General features: G+C 53.0%; 2 protein-coding genes across 2 annotated transcripts; one reads left to right on the top strand and one right to left on the bottom strand.

Annotated features, from left to right (window-relative positions):
* The first annotated feature begins 188 nt into the window (after positions 1-188).
* On the top strand, positions 189-3,624 carry PRR29 (proline rich 29). The gene is made up of 6 exons (XM_057429930.1): positions 189-325; positions 634-721; positions 2,382-2,497; positions 3,072-3,241; positions 3,345-3,412; positions 3,572-3,624. The coding sequence occupies exons 1-6, from the start codon at positions 248-250 to the stop codon at positions 3,601-3,603; spliced, it is 552 nt and encodes a 183-aa protein (XP_057285913.1). The 5' UTR covers positions 189-247; the 3' UTR covers positions 3,604-3,624.
* A 1,729-nt stretch (positions 3,625-5,353) lies between these two features.
* On the bottom strand, positions 5,354-13,800 carry KAT7 (lysine acetyltransferase 7). The gene is made up of 14 exons (XM_057429923.1): positions 13,610-13,800; positions 12,819-12,995; positions 12,401-12,640; positions 11,739-11,821; positions 11,203-11,292; positions 10,445-10,543; positions 10,168-10,278; positions 9,396-9,587; positions 8,886-8,975; positions 8,336-8,476; positions 7,607-7,700; positions 7,295-7,441; positions 6,808-6,914; positions 5,354-6,152 (listed from the first exon to the last, which is right to left on the bottom strand). The coding sequence occupies exons 1-14, from the start codon at positions 13,779-13,781 to the stop codon at positions 6,051-6,053; spliced, it is 1,845 nt and encodes a 614-aa protein (XP_057285906.1). The 5' UTR covers positions 13,782-13,800; the 3' UTR covers positions 5,354-6,050.
* Positions 13,801-14,498: the final 698 nt, after the last annotated feature.

Genomic DNA, 14,498 nt, shown 5'->3' with positions numbered 1-14,498 from the left:
TCAGGTAAACCCTCACCCCCTGCTCCCGGCCCTTCCCTCTGGGGAAACCCCATGGGGGGCACCAAGCGCCCCTGCCCCGCAGCCCTGTGCACTGGGGGGGGGGGGGTTATCCTGGGGCCACACCGCAGGGAAACCCAGCCCAGGGACACTCCTCCCCCGGGCAGGGTTTGTTTGGCTGCTCCTAGGGCAGCTCTAGCAACGAGCCCTGCTCCAGCTCCCTCATCCCATTGCCCTGCCGGGCCCAGCCATGGAGCTGGGAGCAGTGGGGGACCCCCGTGGGGTCTGCAGGGCCACCCCAGCAGGGACCTGCATCATCCCGCGCAGGGTAAGCCCGGGAGAGCCGTCCTGCCTCTGGGTTTATGGGATGCTCATGAGGAAAGGGTTAGGAAAATGGGATGTGGTGGGGGTTTGGGGGGGCACTGGGGTCTGCTCTCTGCAGGATGCCGCCTGTGCACAGGAACGTGTCCTCAGAGGCGCCGTTCACCCCAGTTACAGGGATGGGGAGGCGGGGACCAGCGCAAGATCCGCTCCTCCCTGCCCTGCTCCCCGCTCGGGCCGGGGCCGCCGGCTCCTGCCCCGGGCACTGCCTTGACCCGAGCGCGGAGACCCCGGGTTTTCCTCCCTGCCTTCCAGCCCCGGCCGCCGGTGAGGATCCTGCAGCAGCTCCCGGGGCCCGCCGTGGCGCTGGAGCCCGGCCCCGGAGCCCCGCGTGTCCGCGGAGGTGCGTGATGGATGCGGCGTTAATCCGGGTTAATCTCGACCTCCTCCCGCTCCCCAGCACGGGGCGGGGAATGGGGCTGAGCGCGCCCTCCGCAGCCTCAGAGCCGGCTGCACCGCGGTGGATCGCATGGGATGCGATTTCGGGTGCTTCAAACCACCCTGAAGTCGGGGCTGGATTTGGCCGCACCAGGGTGCTCCCAGGGAATGGTTTTGGGGCTTTGTTGAAATCCATCTCTCCTTCTCCAAAATCCCGTTTCACGTGGGGATGGAGATCGGAGCATCACCAGGGTCAGCCAGGGTGGTACCAGCTCCTTGGCCATGGGAGGTGGGATGGGAGTGGGACACATGCCGGCCCCAAGCCCATGGGATGTGCAGGCAGGAGCAAAGACCAACTGTCCAGGGGGGCTTCACCCACCCTCATGCAAACCAGGATCCATCCAGCTGGACAGGGGAGCAGACAGCAGAGATGGGGAGGTTGTGGGGCCTGGGACATGCTATGGGTTGAGGGAAGGGGGGAAGGTTGAGCTGTCTTTCAGGATACACAGAGCAATGGGCACGCTGAAAACTGGAGTGAGCAGAGAACAGAGACCCCAGCCTGGCACCTCGCAGCCCTGTGGTGCTTATCCATTGGGATGGGAGGGATCCATCAGGAGCTGCCAGCCCTTTGTGTACCTTCTCCTCCCTGCTCAGTGCCTGGCTGCTGGCCCGTTCCCTCCTCATGGATCCAGCTCCAGGCACCTCCCACTTGTGCTGCAATCTGTTCGCTGGAGGGCACGATGGGTGCCCTGGGAGCACATCCCTGCGGCTGTGAAAGCATTTTGGGATCTGACACTTGGGGTATGGGGATGCCCAAACCCTTCTTTACCCTGGCTGACGCTAACAGGGGATCACAGGGCTTGTGCACAACAGGACCTCAGGGGCAGCCCCTCCAGGAGGTGTTTTGTATGGGAAGCTCATGCCTGCGGCACATGGGGATGTTTTAATGGGGATGCAGAGTGGGATTGCCCTCAGCAGCTGCCCCACAGCTTCTGCCTGCTCTGGGGCTGCTCTGGGCCCCAGCTCCTCATGTGGAGCCAAAGCAGGAGCTGGGGAGGCACCGAGCATCCCCATCCTGCTCCTCTGCTGGACCCAGCTCCACAGGTGCTTGGTCCTGGGAACAGAAATGGGAGCAGCCCCCATGGCCCAGCCCCAGCTCCTGCCTCCTTTGAGGGGTTCTGAGCTCCCTGTACACGACTAAGCCGAGCTGAGGCAGTGCCCCCCGTGCAGTGCCAGCCCCAGGCCACCAGCTCTGCTGCCCACTGCCAAGGCAGAGCCTTTGCCAAGGCACTGAGTGCTGCCAGCACCAGAGCCATCCTCCAAACGGGTGGGAAGGCTGATGCCTCCAGCACCATGATCACCTCTTGTGAGCAGCGTCCAGCAAGCCACAGCAGGTGTTTAATCACATTTGCAGGGAAGAAAAGGGCTGCAATGGGGCTATTCTGGAGCTTTATCCAAGCACAAATAATCTTGAAGTGCCACATGGGCCTTCCATGGGTGGGGGGAGCCTGGCTTCGCTCCCACTGCTGAGGCACAGGGACAAGCCCCGGCCCGCCCCAGCCCAGGCTGTGCTGCTGGTGCCCTTGCTCTGGTCTCCCTGATGCAGGGCCCTGCCTCTCCAGCAGGTTTCATGGAGCTGATGATGATCCAGAGCTCCCACATGCACCAGGTGCTGATGAACAGCCTGGCTCTGTCGGCGCTGACGGCCTTTGGGCTTGGGCCGTCCCCAGCCGCTGCCCAGGTAGGGGTCAGGGGTGCTGGATGAGCCAAGGGCCCATGGAGAGGAGCAACAGGAAGGGCAAAGGGACCCTCGCAGAGGTGCTCAGGAGAGCGGGATGTGCGCGTCCTGCTCCGGCACAGCACGAGCCCCCTCCTGGCTGGTCCCAGCCCCGCTCAGTTCACGCCCTGCAGCCCTCAGGGGCTCTTTGTGCTGGCTTGGCCCCGGCTCCGCCAGCACAGATCGCAGCCAGGCGGCTCGCAGGTGATGCATCCCAGCCGGGAAGGGGCAGGGGCCTCCCTGCGCCGCGGTGCGGGGCTGACACCGACACGGGGCTCCGGTTCAAAGCCATCTCCAGCCAAAGCCTGCGCCCGTTGCGCCACACTGCTCAGATCCAACCGGCTCTTCCCAGCTGCATTCCGAGGTCCCATCCATGGGGCTGCCACCTCCGTGTGTCCCCAGCAGGCTTCTCCGGGGTCTGACCATGGGGTGGGACGGAGCCGTGCTGTGGCTCCATGGGAGTTCCCTTGCTGGTGCCTTTGGGGGCTGTGCCCCAGGGAAACGGCTGCTGAAAGGGGGGTCTTGCTGCTCCCCACAGGCCATGGAGGAGCCTTTGCAGACGGTGGAGGGAGAGGAGGCCATGGTGTTCCACCACCACTACATCCCCTACCTCTGGCCCCTTCCCGTCCTGTCATGGCCGGGCCCTGTACAGGAGTGGGGGCCGGCGGCCGTGCGGTACCTGGGCTCAGGAGCTGAGGATGCGGAGCTGTGAGTAACGGGGCTGCTGCTTTGGGCCTCCCATGAGGTGTAAGAGGGCTCCAGCCCGAGCTGCTCCTCCACTCTTGCTCCTGTCCTCGCTCCCCTCCCGCAGCGCGGTACCGCCCCCCCCGCCTCCCAGCGCCACCGGGACTGTGGGAGCCAGCATCCCACCAGCATCGGGTAAGGATGCGCCCTCCCCTGTCCCTCCAGGGCAATGTTCTCACCTTGCCCCCAGGCATGCATCAACCCGGGCAGAGGCTGAGCCCCCCCCCGCTCCCTCTGTCCATGGAGTCTGGGGGTGCCCTTGGGCAGTCCCCAGCTCCTCCTTTCTCCCCACAGAGTACTACAACGTGGTTGAGGAGAGACTGTGAGCTCCGTGCTCCTCAGGATGGTTTCTCCCACACGTCCCTGCCCTGGACCCCATTGGATCACAGAATCATCGGGGCTGGAAGGAGATGACCTGCTCCAACCCCCTGCCACGGCAGGGCCCCCCGGATACACAGGGACACAGACCCTGCAGGTGCTGAGCACCATACCCATTGTTTGAGGCTGGCACCTCATGCACATTGGCTTCCTCCCCACAAGCCACCCCATCACAAAGCCTATCACAAACCCCTGCTGACAGCGTGACCCCAAACAGAGACAGGTTTTATCTCCGTGCTCTGCAGAGGGCTCCTCCCCACAGGTTGGTGCCGACATCCCAGTCCTGGCTGGACAACGCGTGTCTGCCAAGCCATGGGGATGTTGCAGCACAGCCTGTGCTGGAGGGGGTGGTACCAGCCCAGGTGGTCCTGGTCTTCTCAGTGGAGCACATTGCCTGTAATTAATGTGCTTTGTTAAGGAAGCTCCCTGCTGTCACTAATTAAGCATCTGTAATTACCAGGCTGCTGGCTCTGTGCCTGAGTGCGGGGCTGCCTCCAGGCTGGGGGGGGTGTGAGGCTCTTGTGGGGCACATATGTGCTTTGGGGAGTGGCTGATGGGTGGTGCTGGGAAGCAGAATGGGACGCTCCTGGCGATCACCCCTGCATGATTTCTCAGGCCAACCCCGCCCGCCCGCTCAGCTCCCGGCCCGGGGCGTCCCCGCCGTCCCGGTGGCAAAACGGCATCTGACTGAAAAACACCAGAATGAAACAAAGGCGGCCCAACGCTGCGCAGAGAACATGCTTTATTGGAAGGAGATACAAGAACAGCACATTCTACCACATCAGGGGAACAAGGTTCAGCTTCTGCACAAGAACGGCCTTCTTCCCCACTCCACAAGAGATCTACTTTGCTGGATAGTTTCATGAGTATCTTGTAGTTACAATACAGGAGCAAAGGGCACGAGACAGCAAAGTTCAGTAATGCCCACAAGGTCTACACCACGTAGATCGTTTTTTAAGGAGGCAGAGAAAGGTGGACACCATCAGGAGAGCAAGAGAGAGCTTTTCCACATCAGGATGGGCAGTGGTTAACAGGAAATGGCTCCTACCTACCAGTACATTCCAAGTGCTTCATTTCAGCCACCATTCCATGAGTAAGCATTGGAAAGTCTAAATGAAATCAGCACTATATGACACTGCCATCATCTACCCCAAGACTGCCCCCTCCTTTTTATCATGCTGGAGCCATAGAGGAAACTTGTGGCACAAGAACAGTGGTTATACTTGAAAGCCATTGTATGATTTTCTTCCAGTGGTGCTGATGGGAGAGAGGAAGTAAAAGCTTTGTTGTTTTACAAAGACAAACAAGGACTCACTGTCAGAGAAGCAAACCATCCACACAGCTAACAGGAGCTGCCACTGATGCACAGAATGGCCACTGTAGGCAAGCCACCAACTGACGAGCTTGGCATTGGAGAGGCTCTGTGGCTGTTTGGACAAGGCCAGCAAAAAGTCTGGTTAAAGATCTTATTTCTTCAGTCTAGAGGAGAAAAGCCTCTCCAATCCAAAGAGACCTGCAAGTCAGGGAAGACTGCTCTGGGAGAAGTCTCTCCAGTGAAACACTCTGAACAGGCTGTTTCTGTGTAAAGGATCCAAGAGAGAAACCAGGAAAAACTTATAATCCCAGAGGTCTCTCCACCAGATGTGGTACTGCAGTAGCTCCAGGAGTGCACACCAAGAGCAACTCTATGAAACCTCAGACAATGTTCTCACACACTTGGCCTCCTTTCCTCCAGGGTAACACTAAGAATCACACCACTCAGTTACAAGATATTCAAGCTTCTGACTGTACAATATTAACTATGTGAAGCCCTGCTATATTCTATGGGAAACACTGCTGAAAAGAGGTGGTATATTATCTTCCTAAAGCTATTTGATACATGGAATAGAACAGTCCATCAGACTAGTTAAAAATGCTGAAGTCAGTGTAACTGCAGCCTGTTGGAAAACCAGACTTTCCCCAAAGAAGCAGTTTTAGACCTTGTTCAAAAGCCACAGAAGTTATCTCCATTACTTAGAATGCAAAGAACCTGAAGGAAGAAACAACCAGATTATAGGACACAACACAACCTCATCGGAATAAGAACATGAGGGTAAGACCAGTGACTGGACAGGTACAGTACCAGATATCAGAACTCCTTGGGCCAGTGCTGCTCGGAGCTTTGTTTGGGTCCTATACAGATCCAATCCTTGCAACCTCATTGAGGCCGAAACATAAAGTTCCTCAGAACCAGCGTCTGTGGTGTGCACAAAAGATCTGGGCCAGAACAGTACCAAGGGGAACTGATCTTTCAGGAGGGTACTGTACCAGCCAATCACAACAGCAACAGATACAACAGAGATCCCTAGGGTAATTTCTACTGCTGGGGTTCACTGGCTTCAGGAGTTAGACACAGTTAAGTTCCCTTCGGAGGGGTCCATTTCAAACAGCTGGGATCCATTATCTTATTGCTGTTGGATCTTTTTGCCTCTTTGGCTATCCATTCATCAATCAGATCCTAAGGAAGAGAGCATGAAAGCGCAGGTTAAAACAAATCCACACTGGAGAATTATCCACGGTACACCACCACACATCTAAGCTCACAAAGCACAAGATGACAAACCGCCTACTGACTGCTGAAAAGCAACATTTCCTCCACAACGCTTCCTAGAAGCCCTTCCAATCACACTGATAAGGCTGCTGTTAGCTACAAAGTGAAGTCTCAATGAGGGGAAAACAAAAAGAGGGAAGGTGTCATGTTTGGGCATTTATAAACCACTTGTTTCATGTCTAATGAGGGTACAAACAGGACTCATTCAGGATTCCATTCATTCAGTTTATGTCATCCATCTGCCCAATAAGGGCCAGGCATTATGAGGACCATGATGGGAATGTTGATCCATGGCTCCCCTGAAAAGCCACTTCCATAATGTGCAATGTTATTCCACACATTGGAAAGGAAGGTCAATACAACGCATTTCTACATTACTGAAGGATCAGGTTGGATGCCCACGTATGTTATCAGTTACTGCATCTGACAATTACAGTGCTCCCCCACTGGAATGAAAAAGCTGGAAAGCCCAGCACAGTGCAAAGGAAATACTGGCTTCAGCAGGTTTGTCTGAACCTAACAGACAGAAACAAAACCCCTGAGCTGCAGTCACAAACCTTACCTGTCTTTTGAGGACCAGGTGTTTGCCCTTCCAGTACTTGAGCATCTGAAGCGCCTGCAACGTGCTCACAATGTCGACAGGGTTTACTGCAGTCTCCTGGCTGATTTCTGCAAAGCAGGATCAGTTTATGTCAGAGCAGAAACACACATTCCTCCACCTGTACCTGGTAGTTTGCAACTCCAAGTTTTATGCAACTCCTTTTGAAGTGATCCACCCAAAATGCCCTGCACATAGCAAGGAGGTACACGCAGTATTACTGTTGCTGCTGTACTTGGTACCCTTTTGACCACCCTGGTTATCTGTATCACTGGAATCCAACTTGCCTTTGCTTGATTCACTCTTGAGGATCAATGATTGCTAACTAATTTTAGAATCCAATTTAGTAAGGTGTAATCCTCCACCTGCCTCAGAACTGAGGAAAGTGAGTGAGCTGCATAGCTGCGTTCCTGAACCAATTCACAACGAGCCATTTAGCTGGAAACCATACCTTTTATAGAGATCTCTTTTCCTTGGAAGTTATGCAGGTAACGAAGGAGAACTTCCTTCCAGTAACTACGGTAGCTGATGAGCCCTAAATCAGACAGAGGGCGCTCTGGAGAGCCAACTTTTTCTTCTACTTTTGAAAGTAAATAGCCTGCAAAGGAAAGAAAACCTATTTATCCTTCCTAAACTGCCCTTTCCTGACTCTCAGCCTCTTTGGCACATGCAGAAATCATCTCTGGATGAAAACTGCTCAACAACCACCACAGATGTACTCGATTTCTTGGCGAAAGGATGCTTGCAGAACTTCTCTACTTACTGAAGTCAATGAGCATTTTGCCGTAGCCTTGCCTCATGTATTGAGGCATCGTCAGGATACAGGAAACATTGTAGTTGAGAAAAGAATTCTTCTCCTAAACACAAGATGAGAGAGGAAGAACAGGTCTAGGTCTGTACAAGCAATGGGTATCATAATCCAACAGACTGAACAAGCCTGTGCAACTGATACAAGGTGGAAGGAGCAACAGCAGAAAAACCTGCCTAACAAGTAACCTGATCATCCTTCAGTTCCCAACCTGGCTCAGTGTCTCTCACTTCAAGAGCCATTAAACAGGGGGTCTGGGGCACAATTTTAAGTCTAGAATGGCTGGACAAGGAGTTGTACTGAGGAGCCAGTGACACTTTCACCACCACCTCTGTCATCTACCAGCTTTACATGCAGCAATAAAACAACAGCAGCATTTAAAGCACATGGTGTAAACTGAAATGTTCAGACAAAAAAAAGATGGCGACTAATACCTATTTCAATGTATTTTTCTCTACATTCTTTACATTTTCTTTATCCTTACTTATGCCTACAGCAAAGCACCTCAGTCCCTGCAGCAAACAGTAAGAGCGATTCATGCACATCAGGTTTGAAACTTTGTCTATTCCTAAAAGCAATGAATCCTAAGACTGCAGGATTAAAGGAGAGATTCAGTACTGACAACTGTTGTCCTAAATGTCATTCTAGTGAGTAGTAATGCTTATGTATGTATTTTCAACTAACCTTGGAGAAATATCCTATCAGGTGACAGCCAGTGTTGTCAGCTTCTGTCATGACATAGAAGAGGAAGGGCTCAACATCGTAATACAGTGTTTTATGGTCCAAGAAAAGCTTTGCCAGCAGACACAGGTTTTGACAGTAGATCTAGAAGAAAAAGGACAATGGGATATGCCCATTTATTACAGTGGAACATCCCAAGCGTGGACAAAGACATGGGAAATGACAGGAAAATTCTGAACCATCTGAGCAATGATGTACAGTCATTCAAACAGAGCAGCTGGGCCAGGAAACAATTCCATTTCAGATGAACCTTGGTAAGCTTGGCTTCCTAAGGGGGAGAACTGATGTTTGCAATATCAACCTCTGCATGCCCAAAACAGCATAAGCATTACTTAGCAGCAACTAATAACATCGGTGTGTTACCAGCACTATTCTTAGACTAAAGCAGAGCAACACAGCACTGCACCAGCTACTAAGAAGGAGAAAAAGAACTATTACAGCTGAACCCAGGACAGCTCCACACAAGAGTGGCCCAACCATGGCAGTTTGTTACCTTGTTCTTTTTGCCATCCACTTCAAACACTGAAATGGAGCCTTTGCGGTAGATTTCATCACCCGGTGGATGTTTCCAAACACATTTTGCCTATGACAGGTAAACAAAGTTAGGGTGACACCCATGTTCCAAGGGCATAAAAGGTTACAACAGCTACTGGATATACCAGGAAAAATGCAGACTTCCCACCTCTGAAAGTGAGCAACTGAGCTAACAACAGTCATGGTTTAGAAAGTTTACAGGGGAAGTTCAGGTTAGAACAAAGGCAGAAGCTCTTCCCTGTGAGGGTGTTGAGGCACTGGCACAGGGTGCCCAGAAAAGCTGTGGCTGTGCCACCCCTGGCAGTGCTCAAGGCCAGGCTGGACAGGGTGGCCTGGGTGCCATGGTTTACAGTGAGGTATCCCTGCCCATGGCAGCAGGTTAGAACTGGGTGATCTTAATGTCCTTTCCAACCCAAACTGTTCTATGATTCTATGGGATGTAAAGGTCAGGAATCAGCTCTGCCCTTACCATGTGCCTGCGCAGTATTGTCTGGCTCTTCATGTACTTGAGGCAGAACTCACACATGTAGAGACGCCCCAGCCGAGCATATTCCTCTGGATAGGGGGAATGGTACCACGTATCCAGCTCGTACCGGCCAAAAGCGATGGTTTTGATCATATTGCTGCCCTCTGTGATCTGGCCCTGTAGCCGCAGCTTCTCCTGGGAAGGAAAGAATGGATCAGGATTTAAAATACCTAAAAAACCCAGAAGGTAGAGAGGAAGGGTCCTATTTATTTCTTTGAAGAAATCATTTCAAGTCTTCTAAATTCATCTTTCAGTGTGGCCACATCTAATGACCTCTCCCACATTGCTCTTCTCAGTCAAACTCAGATACTGACCATTCCTTTCATCAGGAAATGTCCTGTGAATCAGCACTTAAGAGCATGCTAACAGTAGGATCACACTCCCCCTGACACGAAAGCAATGTAACCTCCTTGCCACGCTTCATGCTTCTTTCCTAATCTGTATGAAGAGGATACAGCCTAACGCTTTGCCTCAGATATCCCAGACGCGCTGCAGCAATCAGGACTGCCAACGCTGAGCTCCAGCTGCACTTCCAGCCAAGCCTCAGAATGACTGACACTTCATCATTACCCCTAGCGGAACTTCACTGGCTTGGCTGGGCTGTAGCTGTTCTTCTTACAAACTCTGGTTCTATCTGCACAGCAAAACCCAGACAGCATTCACGTTTCTAAGACAGACATCTGCTATGAGACATGTGAGGAGTTTGAAGTCTCACCAGGTCCTCCGATGCCCGTGCTTGCGCTCTTCGGAAAAGCTCGAGGTCATACTCACTCGTCAGGTTTTCAAGCAGAGGCTCCCTGGTATTGCCATAGGTTTGTCTGTGCTCCTAGGACAAGAAAAGAAGAGGTTTCGCTGCCATGCTGCTAACCAAGCTGTTGGATCCTGCAGTGTTTTAGCAGGGAACGTTGCAGGATGACTGGGCAAACCAAACTCCCGCTTTGCGTTCTCACTGAGGACAGGAGGGAATGAAAGAATAAAGTGACTGCTTTTACCATGTACTTTTCTTTTTGCTCCTTGCTTAGGCCCGAGTTCCTCTTCTTCCTGAGCTCAGCTACTTTCTCCTTGTATCGCAGCTGTCTCTCTGTTGGTGCCTGTAAGAAACCAAAGGTGGAACCTTCACCAGGCTCCATCCCCTTCAAACATTCTTCACTTTCCCACCCTAGAGGGCCTCTGCCCCAGCTTTCACCTGCTGAGGGTTGGCACCTCTGAACCAAACCTTGTGCTAGTAAGAGGGCACTGCAGGTACAATGGGAAGGTTTTCTCCCCTTTGCCAATGTACCTCCATCTCACAAGACAGGGCGCACTCCTTATGCACTACTTAATCACAGGGAAAGGCTTGGACCTGACTCATGAAGTCATCATGGCTCAAGTCCAAGACTCATGAACTGAAGTTTTATTCTTTTCTATTTAATCACAGTAAAATTGTAGGTTATAGTTCTGCAGCAATTCTTTTATCCTACGCATCAAAGCACACAGCAAAGATCATCCTGAGAACAGCTCCAGCCTCCTTTGTACTATTACTGACCAGTGCCACCTCTCTGTTCCCACCAGCTGTCCCAGTCTCTCATTTAAGGAATACAATGAATTGTCCTTGCTGAAACAAACTGGGGACAATAAATGGGGAGTGTCAGAGCACAGCAGCTTATCTGGGAAGTGAAAAAGGGAAATCAAGTGAAAATCATTGCCATTGGAAACCCCAAGCTGATGTTCTTGCACTCTGAACCAAGCAGCCACTGTGCAGGTCACTCACCTGGTGTCTGGTGGCGTGCCTGTTGTTGTCATCCTGCCGATGGGCCAGCATCCTCTCCTCAATCTGCTTGTCCCGGCTCTGTGCTCGCACCTGGAAGCCAAAACTCATCTGTCAGTGCTGCAGCAAACTGCTATCAAAGCCTTCACCCCTTCCTTTTCCTGCTTAGGTGAATTTCCTGAGTTGCAATGCACAATTTGACACAAATGCTGCTGTCTTGCAGCTAAAGACATCAGCTAAAATGTGTGAACTCTCTTTCTGTTCACAAAGGACAGGTCTTGGCATTTTGTTCCAAAAAACAGTTCCCATAGAATCACAAACTGGTTTAGGTTGGAAAGGACCTTAAGATCATCCAGTTCCAACACCCTGCCATGGGCAGGGGACACCTCACCCTAGACCATGTCACCGAAGGCTCTGTCCAACCTGGCCTTGAACACTGCCAGGGATGAAGCATTCACCACTTCTTTGAACAACTTGTTGCAGTGCTACACCACCCTTGCAGTGAAGAATTAAGGAAGATAAATAAAAGACTCCTTTACCTTGCACTCATCTGCTGAGAGATTATGGTAGAGTGGGCACCCCGATATGGAGAAGTGTCGCTCATGTTTTCCAGTCAGGTGTCCTGCAAAGGATCAGGAAGAAAACAACCTTTAACATATGCTCCTGAAGAGGTTTCTGTTTAAAAGGTATCCGGGGTGGGCCGACCCCTCACAGGAGCTTTTCAAGGAGCATGCACAGTCTATTACCAGTGCGGCAGGAGCACACTTCCTGGTTCATGGCACAAGCTTTCAGATCAAAGAAGGAAACTCTTTTTCAGGCCAACTCAAGAGCTGCACTGGTGCAAGCAGCCAGGTCTGTCCGAGGTCTGCAACAGTTGTGTCTGAAGATGGGCCTCTGGCAGACACCAGCACCCTACCTGCAAGAGCCTGCATTTTCCTCCTGTGCTCATCTCCTAACTTGTTCTTTACCCTATCACCCCAGAAACACTCTTTGCCAGAAAACACTCCAGGAAGAATACACCTGCAGCTATGCTTCATATCCCTTCTCTACACCCACTTCTCAGTACTACTTCTGATCCTAAGTCAGTTATAGGATGTCTGACTGAACTGGGGGGGGGGGGGGGCGGGGGTTGGAACGGGACACTCTGAATACCACAACAGGAAGGTAAACCCCAACAGGTTAATCCTGGATCTGAAATTACCTAAAGAGTTACACCCAGGAGTGGGACATTTCATGTTGAAATTGTAGCTTTCATGGAAGCGGCGGCGCTTAGGGCGGTGAGACAGGTCACTTCCAGAATCCTTCATGGACATGTCCTTGGCAATGCTCTCATCATGGGATACATTTGGACTGGAGATATCAATATCAGATTCTGAGGATGGGGCATTCCCGGTGGGAGTACGAGGTGGAGACTCATCGTGATCCGCTGCATTTTTAGTGTCTGAATAAGGATCAAGATGTTACAAATCTGCCTGAAAGCAAGCTTGCAAAAAATACACAAAGCAACCCTGGAGCCCTCTGAGCCCCTCTGTCCTCAGGATACTGCACAGTGCCCTCAAGAGTGGAGTCACCCCCCCCCCAGCACGCTGTGGTTTAACACCTCAGTGCACCCTGCCTACCTCTGTCAGAGAAGTCAACCACTTGCTCAGTCTCTGAGCCCGAGGAGCGCGTCTGCCGCAGCGGGTACTTCTTTGGGGTCACAGGAGCGGGCTGCTGCTGGCTGCGGGTCACCCTCCTCGTAGAATAGACAGGCTCCTCGGCTCCAAACGATGGCGGATTATGAACTGGGCTGGAATCTAATGCCATAGAAACACCACCATTAGCACCCACAGTAACCACTGCCAGTCAGTGTTTCCCCTGACTACTGGGTATCACCACGGGTTCTGTCCCACCACGGTCACCACAAAGGGATGCTCTGATTTTCCCAGCTTAAATCTTTTGACACTTTTACCAACACTGAGGAATCTGGAATCACATCAGCTTTCTCTGCACTTAATTACTTCTTAATTACAACTAGTAATTACAATGCAGCTCCCATTTGGAAAGCCAGAGAACCACTAATTTAGATAAGAACTATCAGTGCTTAGACAACCTTTGGGAATAGCAAGATTGCTTCTGGTGTGGAGCTACATTTGGGACCCTGTGTGCGGCTTTGTGGCCCTACACTGCTCATAAAACTATTACCTCTCCCCTAACAATATAACAACTACTTTGCACAAAAGCAATGCTTTCATTACCTAGGAATATCATCCCGTCCACATCCAAACCACCTTTCCTCTTTTTAAGACCTAATTCCCAGGTGATCCCGCATGTTTTATTTAGGTATAACCCCCCCACTGAAGTTCTGAAGGTCAGGAACCCGGAGCCCATGGAGCTCCTTGCGGCATCAGAGGCTGCTTGAAGCATTCACCTTGGGAGCTCTGGCTGAGCCTGGCCGAGGAGCGGGTCACGCGGGCGGACCGCCGGGACGTGCCGTCGCTCTCCGAGCTGTCGGTGTGCTCGGGGTCAGTGGAGAAATCAGAGTCCTCTGTTCCATCCGAGCTACTGCCCGCGTTCCTCTGCAACGGCACCGAGCCAGGCATCAGCACGGGAGCATGGCAACGTGCAGTTACTGATACTGTAACGTATTTGGTGCTGGGGACACGCATTTAAGCTGACACGATGACACGCACAATAATCATTATCAAGTGTATTCCTCTGGAGAAAATAGCTTAGTTTAGTAGCTGTGTAGTGTCAGTGCAAATGGACCCACCAAGGCCACAGAACACCCGGCTGTGCTTAACGCAGACGGTAAATGAAGGTTCGAGGCTGGACCGCGGGCAGGACGTGCCCCCAGCTGAGCGCTCCCGCTCCGTCTGCCCGCTCACAACAGCAGCGGCCAGCAGAGCACCACAGGACACAGACGGGCTCCAGCAACGGCCGGGACTGACTCCTCACCGCCCGGTTCAGGGCAGCGTCAGGGTGGACGCAGAAGCAGCCTGCGGAGAAGCCGGGCCAGAAGAGCCTGCGAACGCAGCGCGTTCACCTCGCCCGGGGAACCCCCGCGCTCCCCTGCACCACGTCGCGGCCCGCGCGGCTCTCGGGGGGAAGCCGCCGGCCCCCGGCCCCAAGGCCCCGCCTCGGGCGCAGGCTCTTTCCGAGGCCGCGGCCAGGCCCGAGGGGAGCGCGGCGGGGCCGGGGGGTCCGGGCAGCCCGCAGCGTCCGCGGAGGGATGGGGTGGCGGAAGGCGGTGAGTCCCCGTTGCTCCTGAGGCGGGGAGCGTCGCGCCTGCGGCTCCCGGCCCCCCTCCTGCTGAGGGG

Source organism: Pezoporus wallicus, unplaced genomic scaffold (assembly GCF_028554395.1).
Source record: "Pezoporus wallicus isolate ANWC-B61680 ecotype Strahan unplaced genomic scaffold, APGP_CSIRO_Pwel_v1 contig_14529, whole genome shotgun sequence".
Lineage (NCBI taxonomy): Eukaryota > Metazoa > Chordata > Aves > Psittaciformes > Psittacidae > Pezoporus > Pezoporus wallicus.
The sequence above is the reverse complement of the archived record's forward strand: the minus strand, read 5'-3'. Positions and strand labels throughout refer to the sequence as shown.